This window comes from Zea mays, chromosome 7, assembly GCF_902167145.1.
Source record: "Zea mays cultivar B73 chromosome 7, Zm-B73-REFERENCE-NAM-5.0, whole genome shotgun sequence".
Classification (NCBI taxonomy): domain Eukaryota; kingdom Viridiplantae; phylum Streptophyta; class Magnoliopsida; order Poales; family Poaceae; genus Zea; species Zea mays.
This window is the reverse complement of record NC_050102.1, coordinates 87,294,129-87,302,472: the sequence shown is the minus strand read 5'-3', so window position 1 is coordinate 87,302,472 and position 8,344 is coordinate 87,294,129. Positions and strand designations below refer to the sequence as shown.

The window sequence follows — 8,344 nt, the reverse complement described above, 5'->3', positions numbered from 1 at the left end:
TTTAAGTGGGCAATGATAATATAATCAAGACACTGGTTATATAATATAGAAGATCTCAGCTAAAAAGCCAGATGAACTTCTCTTTCATGCCTACATTTTATAAACTATCACTAAGGTTTTTCATATATTTATATTCTAATTTGTGAATTATTTTAACTTAATTTATATTTGAATTATTTAACTTAATTTAAAATATAAGAGTTATTGTTTATACTTCTAACTTAATGTTCAAATTTAAGATTAATTGTGCAATTTATTGTATCTATTTAGATTCTAATTTGTGAATTCTTTTAACTTAATTTAAATTTTAAGATTTATTGTTTAACTTTTAACTTAATCTTTAAATTTAAGATTTACTGTATAATAGCTTACTCAGTTAAGTATAGATTGAAGGGAATAGATGGGCTTGCTACTTAAAATTAAATAGAAAAAGTTTAATCTCCCTCAATCACTTCTAGTCCGTATCTCACCTAACAATGGCTCAGTTTGTTTTAGTTATTTTCAGCTTCTCGCCGCCAGAAGCTCCTGTAGACTACGAAACACTCAGTTTTTCAACCCGCTTTTATGAGAATCATTTTAGTCCAAACCGTCCAAAATTAACGTGAACATAAAATCGACCGAGTCGTTATGATAGTAGGAAACCATCAATTTCTATATCCTAAACCCTACGAATTATTTTATCTTTTTCTGTATGTAATCACCACGATATTTACATTCTCTTCACAACCAGATTCTCTCCATAGATTTTAAAAAAACTCCCATAAAAAAGCTGAACCAAACAAGCAGAGAAGAGAGAAGAGGTTATATATGTAGGCCCCACACTTGTTGATCTCTACTAACTATTAAGGATGGATTGTAGACTGCCCCCGCCCCTCCCCCTCCCCCGCTACCGCACGCCCGCCTGTCCGCCGCAACGCATTCCCCGCGCATCCCGCCGTCTCGCACGCCCTCAAGCCCGCAACGCCCTCCCCAGCGAAACCCTCCGCTACCTCAACGCCACACGCCCGCCGCCGCCGCCGCCGCGAATCCGCACTAGGCATCCCTCCGGTACCCACACCGCCAGCTCGCGACTCTCGCACGCCCGCCTCCCCCTCTGCTCCAGTGTCGCGCCCTCGCCTGTCCCCGGCCCCGTCTCCCAAAGTTGTCCGCGATCGCCGCCCTGCTCCCCTCGCCCCGTGCCGCGTCCGACGAGAACACCCCCGTGGATGTATCCGGGATTCGAGGCCTCCCCCTCCCTTCCCCTTCCCCTTTCCCTTCCCCTACCCCTCCCCCATCGGCGATGCCCGGATCCGCGACCGTCGCCATCCAACCCCGGCCTCCGTCTGTGACCGCTCCATGGTGGCGCAAGCGCTGGAGGCATCCACAGGGGCTACAACGTGAACCCGCCCCCGTTCGACATCGGCACCCCCCTCCCCCGACCATTGTCGGTTTCCATCGTAGGAGCTCCTCGCTCGTGCCCGCTTCTTCACCGATGACTCGGGTATGTCATGCCCCCCCTCTCCCCCTCGTCGTGTCCCTCCTTTTGGCCGCCGAGCCACCCCTCTCTCCCCCTCGCCGCCTCTCTGATCCGGCTGCGTCCCGCCTCAGCCGGTGGATGGGTGGGAGTGGGACGGCAAGGTTGTGGTGTACACTCACCGCGCGCGGGAGCTGGTGCGGCGATTAGCTCCTTGATAGTTCCGCCCACACCTGTGTGTGCCCTGCCTCGCCGCATCTTGTCGCTCCATGCCGACATGCGCCAAACATATGAAGAGATATTTCCCTCACGCTCCTCAGCCCCATGCGCCAAACACATCTATATCTAGGTATTCTTGGACCACAACTGTTGTTGCTCGGGAGCGAACTGATGAAGAGATAGTTTCATCGGTGGTTATTAGGGATGTTCTTTCGATGCCTATGGCTGTGTCAAAGAACCCAAACATTGCCTTTATGTTCTTAACACCGGGTTCATTGCCTTTTGATAAGTTGTGGGAGAAATTTTTACAGGTGTGGTTCTTAATATACCCATCATCTAATATTGCAGTTAATAAACATGAAGTTTGTATTATGTCTGTTGTACCATCACCATTTTGTAATAGTTTATTTAGTTTGCTTCAAATTCTTTGCACAGGGTCATGATGGTCGATATTCTATCTATATCAATGCATCTCTCTCGCACGCCTATTACCTGTACATTCTATCTCTCTTTTTGTTGGGCGTGAAATTCACAGTAAAAAGGTACTCCCTCGCACCCCCTTACAAGTGCTTTAGTTTGTTTTATCTGTAAACATGTAATCATGCCTTGACAATTCTTGTGATTGTTGAAAATGGTGCATCTCCTGCTCTTCTGGCCTGCAAATCTTGTAAGCTGGTAACCCCGACCGTAGTTTTTGTGTGAGTTTAAACATTGTTTGTACTCTTATACGCTTTCTATAAAGCAGCAGAGTTTAACTCTGCTAAAAAAGAAAATGGTGCATTAGTGGGTATTTAGAACACTAATAGATCGACCATTTTGTCGCCGGAAACTTTAATAGAGCCTATCTGTCTAAGGCTGCCATTGTGTATGGCATGGACAAGATTAAGCAGGAGGACATGATGATCTATAGATTCAATTCCATGTGATTCAACAGTGTCTATTTAAAGTAGAGCAAATAATGCTAAGTTGCTAACTATATAACATAAATCAACCAAATAGTTTGTTGATCTTGAATCAGGACAGTTTTCAAGGGCAATTTGGATTCTTCATAGGTTTTATGATGCCCATCTTAGTGACCAAAATTGTCAGTCTGACATGTATAGAGTACTTTATTTTAAATGTTTACTATTAAGAGCTATAAGTGAGATTACTTCTGCATTGAATGGACTTAAATGTGGGTAGGCTTTTAATTTAGCTTAAACTTTTGTTTTAGGCTTTATGGAACACATTGAACACTGTCTTCTAAAGTTTCACTGATACAAATGATTCTTGCCATTTCTTGTATATGTTGCTTTCTTTTCTCTGACATTATTTTATTAATTTTTTGGTACATGTTTGCTTCTGTGGAATGTAACACTTAAATGTCACTAAACTGCAGGTAGTATGGGGGAGGGTTTCAATGGTTGATGCAGAGAAGAGGTTGTTAGGAAATGCATTGGAAGATGTTGATAATCAATTTTTTGTATTGCTTTTTGACATGTTCTAAATGATTTTGCAGGCAAAAGAGAGCTCTTTTCTCAATTCTTAGCAAATAAATGATTTTGGAACTGGGGGCAGGTCAGAGTCTAGAGCATGTTCATTCCATGTATGTTGGTTTTGTCACTTGTTTTTGGTGATTTCAGATCTGAATGGCTGACATTCTGTCTCTCCATCGATATTTAATAGTAAAGCAAGGTTTGAGACCTGGATTTATTGGGTACTGTAGACATTGGAGGTGGATTTTTCTCAATTTGATATATTGGAAAAAATTGTGACTTGACCTGTGCTGCAACAACCTTTAGACAAGGAGGCTTCTAATTCATCTCTACCAACAGTCCTGTATAGACCTAATAACCTTGCCTACGGCAGTACCAAAATAGCAATACCCATTCCAAAAGGCTTGTATAGAACTATAGACCAAAACAGTAGTATTTTTTGACTGGAGGTGACTATGAGACTGTGATTGCAACACAAACAAATTTAGATCCATAGTTTTTCGTTTATATATGCAATTTCAATCTTTTGATCCATAGTTTTTTGCTTGCAGGTATGGGGCTAGGATTGCATGAGGGAAGGTATCTGCTATTGTCCAGTATAACAAAAGGCAAATGTAGGTACCTTGTTAAATCAATCGGGGATGTTTTGCTTGCAATATTGTTGCCTTTGTTTTCCCAAGTATGCACGTGCGGGCTTGTCCTTTTTGCTACCTGATGAAACAAATAGAGTATTTATACCCTGAAATTTATAACTTGTTGTTTTCATAACCTGAAATCATGGTGTGCTAGAGGCCTAGAGTTGCTGGAGGCAAAGCATAGATAACTGAATATAAGGACAACTCATGGACTGCCTTCAATTTTTTCTTAGCTATTTAGGATCCATTGCCGCAGCATGTTTTTAGGCTTTATCTTACAGATTGAAGGTAAATAGAAATATATTCCTAGAACTGTGGGTATTTCTTAGAATTTGTTTAGTATCCACTGTAGCAGCAAGATTTTAGGCTGTAATATAACTAAATTCAGTTTCAAAAAGGATCAATCACAAGCACATCATCTATTGTAGCGGCATGCATGGAAAGCTTTCAGTTAAAAAATAAGTAGCTGGCAAGCTGAACTAAATTTTTAAAGGCAAAGTTTTGCCAACAATGACAATGTGGTTAGTGTATTTTTTGTTTTACTTCGAATTTTGGATCATTTTACAAGGATAGTGTATTTACCTTTCAAAGTTTAGATATAAATTATTTATTTAGATGACATCCCCGCAGATTGAATTGTGCCCTAAAATTCGTTCAAGTAAACCAAATGGGGTTCCTGTGTATTTATGGGCTTCAAATTTTGGGCTTGACTGAAGGAAGTTGAAGCCGATGTGGCATTTCTTTTTAGCTTGAGGTACTTGTGTTGATAATCATGAACACCCTTTAATAATTTAAGGCGCAAGATCTGAAGAATTGAATCTGCGAGGATGTCATCTAAATAAATAATTTAACTGGGATGGTCTGATGAGTGTCAGACCATGGATCTCCCTGGATTCACGAGTTTCATCTGGCCCTCTGTTAAAAGTAGAACCCTTCTCTCTGTTTTCCTGATCTTGTAGTACCATAAAAAATTGCCCTAATGCTACTCCGTGTGATAATAGAAAAATCCTGTTTAGGACCCCAAGGAGGCAGGTTTCGTAGGCTATAAATTCTCTTTATGCGCATATGCCAATGGTTAGTGCCTTATTGTTATTGGAGTTCATTGCTATCCATTTTTTATAACACTGGTTTGATTGTGATGCAGTGATACCTCGGTTGGCGTCGCACATGATGCCTTCAACACGTTCTTCAGCAAGACTGGTTCCGGCAAGCATGTGCCCAGGGCCATCTTCATCGACCATGAGCCCTCTGTCATCGACGAGGTTCGCACTGGCTCGTACCGCCAGCTCTTCCACCTAGAGCAGCTCATCTCGGGGAAGGAGGACGCAGCTAACAACTTTGCTCGTGGCCACTACACGGGTAATTCACCTTGTGTCTGAATAGATAATAGGAGTGGGTCCTATGCTTCTGCAACTGTGGATATGTTCAATTCTAATTATGGTGCAATGCAGTTGGGAAGGAGATTGTCGATCTATGCCTGGACCGTGTGCGCAACAGCGACAAACAAATGTACTCATCAGAAGGCAGAGCACCATTCGGCAATTGCTACTGTCTTCGTGTGGCGCAACAGCGACAAACAAATGTACTCATCAGAAGGCAGAGCACCATTCGACGAAGAGATCATCTTGGTACTTTTGTTGTCAGTATCGCATCGACAATCAAAAATCATGCTGTCCACTTTTCCTAATTGGTTGGGCCTGTATTATTCCATTTTTTTTAAAAGATCCATCATAATCAATTCATCAATTTCTCTTTAGTTTCATTAGTAAGCAACTGGCACATTAGGTTGTGATCCTTATCTCATAAGTTGAGTATAGCAACGAGAGAGAGCGTGAAATTGACCTATGGATGGTCTCACACAATTTTTAGACCTAGCTAACATATGCAAGGTTGCTGTCCTGTGAGTATTAAAGAATATATCTGTACATTTTAGTTTATCACAAGTCAAAGAAGTAAAGGCAGTCTCTCTCTCTAAGTTGCATTTGCGAATCATGTTCTTCAGATGACAGTAAAAAGACTTTATGCCTATAGATTCTCAGAATGGTTCTATTAATTATAATGAGGTACTTCCTGTTCATTTTTTTAAGTTTTGTTGAAACTCAGGATTGGGTGATGTGCCTTTGTTACCATCTTGGGGCTTCAGTTTTACTCTGCAATAATATTTCACATTGTTTTTGTTTTATGTACAATGCCCATTGTGTACAGGAGGTTTGGGTGATGGAGTCATACTCGATCTAGCAGATTCGGATTTGTTCTTTTAAATTCTTGTTGAAGTTCTGTTGCATCTCATGGAACAGACAAGTCTCGATAGAGGAAGGAGAAGACAAGGCAAAGGATATTCGCGCAATCTTGGACAGGTTTTGTTTCCTTCCATTTCCCCATGGTTTCTTTAGTCACTCTGCAGTTACCAACTAGATGTTAAAATAAAGATAATTGAACCTACACACTCCATTTGGATGCTTTTGTCTGACATGGATAACACCACACAATCACTGCTTTCATTTACCGGCAATGATAATGTTCATGGCTTATACGATGTTCTGTTAAACTACAAGTATGGTGCATCCCATTATTTTGCCATTTCATTCTTGTTTTACTTAAAAATTTTGTTGAATAAGGTGACCTCGTGATTCTTCAAGCCCTTGCTAAATTATATTTGCTGTCAACGTCTCAGTCTTATATTCACCCTAGCCATTTCAAAATGGTTGCCTACATATTCTAGAGGTATTCTTTTTTTTCAATCCTTTAGCCTTGCCTTTTTGGTTTGGCTCTGCCTCTTTAGTTCCTTTTTGTTACTAGGAAACTTTGTGACTTTTATCTCTTTTTATTAGAAGGGAAGCATGTTAATCTAGCATGTTGTTAGAAATGCAATTCATATCCTGCACATAGAGATGTCGAATGAAGTGCCCTTAGGCTATTAGCTACGATAAAAAATGCAGGCACCGGGAATACACGACCTTACATGTTAAGAACTGAAAACCAACATTACACAACCCATTTTTTCTTGTTTTTGAATGCTGGTGGCAGACACAGCCGACAATTGCTACTGTCTTCGTGTGGCGCAACAGCGACAAACAAATGTACTCATCAGAAGGCAGAGCACCATTCGACGAAGAGATCATCTTGGTATTTTTGTTGTCAGTATCGCATCGACAATCGAAAATCATGTTGTCCACTTTTCCTAATTGGTTGGGCCTATCTTATTCCATTTTTTTAAAAGATCCATCATAATCAATTCATCAATTTCTCTTTAGTTTTATTAGTAAGCAACTGGCACATTAGGTTGTGATCCTTATCTCATAAGTTGAGTATAGCAGCGAGAGAGAGTGTGAAATTGACCTATGGATGGTCTCACACAATTTTTAGACCTAGCTAACATATGCAAGGTTGCTGTCCTGTGAGTATTAAAGAATATATCTGTACACTTTAGTTTATCACAAGTCAAAGAAGTAAAGGCAGTCTCTCTCTCTAAGTTGCATTTGCGAATCATGTTCTTCAAATGATAGTAAAAAGACTTTATGCATATAGATTCTCAGAATGGTTCTATTAATTATAATGAGGTACTTCCTGTTCATTTTTTAAGTTTTGTTGAAACTCAGGATTGGGTGATGTGCCTTTGTTACCATCTTGGGGCTTCAGTTTTACTCTACAATAGTATTTCACATTGTTTTTGTTTTATGTACAATGCCCATTGTGTACAGGAGTTCATATTTTTCTATTGATCTTTGAACATTTCATAGTATGCATGTGACTGTTGCAGATTGATTTGCTGTTGTAGGACTTTTCTACGAGAAAATTGGACCATATATTAATAGTAGGAACAAAAAAATTAATCACTATATGAATATGTTAAAAATGGCCATAAGAATTTGTAGAGCCAGCGACGGCCTATATTATTACTTCATTAGTATTGCTTTTAGCCAAACAAGATCACGAGAGATTAGAACAATTCCAGGAAAACAGGAGATTCTGTCACTGCTCTCAAGGAACCTGTAAGTCTAGCTAGATTTGTTGATTATTGACTTCATACTCTTTCATGAAGCAGACCTTATGATGTATTTAAAAATACACTGTAGTGCACAGTTGAGGAAAGAATCTTATGCTCAGGTACAAATTGGTAGGCCAATTCTAGGCAAAGGAGTTGGGTTAACATGGGAAGAGGCCAAGCTCCACGTAATGAGTAGTCTAATACTGACTGACTTTGTTTTCCTACTGTTACCTTAGTTTCCTTGCCTTAAGAAAATCTGGATTCATTTAGTAAACCCAGAGAATATCTCTGTTTGCATTTAAATCAGCATCAAGGATGGTCATCCTTCAATCATAATTCTTATAACTCCCAACAATCATCTTTGGCACAGATGTCACACCCCCCACCAGGAGAGGACTCTGCATCATCCATTGGTGCTGTTAGTTTCTTCTTATAACTCTGCATCATCCATTGCAATCCCGCCTCGTTTTCCTGCTACAGCTCCAACCTCCGCGAAAGGACCTCGGGGACGGCGTCGGGCGCCGGTGGCAGGAAAGTTATTTTTGCATCTGTTCTATATCATTCCTCTTATTTT

The 8,344-nt window shown here is 40.4% G+C and overlaps 1 protein-coding gene across 1 annotated transcript; it reads left to right on the top strand.

Annotated features, from left to right (window-relative positions):
- The first annotated feature begins 3,700 nt into the window (after positions 1-3,700).
- On the top strand, positions 3,701-6,020 carry LOC103633984 (tubulin alpha chain-like). The gene is made up of 5 exons (XM_035961236.1): positions 3,701-3,726; positions 4,927-5,141; positions 5,234-5,410; positions 5,814-5,845; positions 5,988-6,020. Exons 1-5 carry the CDS (start codon positions 3,701-3,703, stop codon positions 6,018-6,020), a joined length of 483 nt encoding a protein of 160 aa, XP_035817129.1.
- The last annotated feature ends 2,324 nt before the right edge of the window (positions 6,021-8,344 follow it).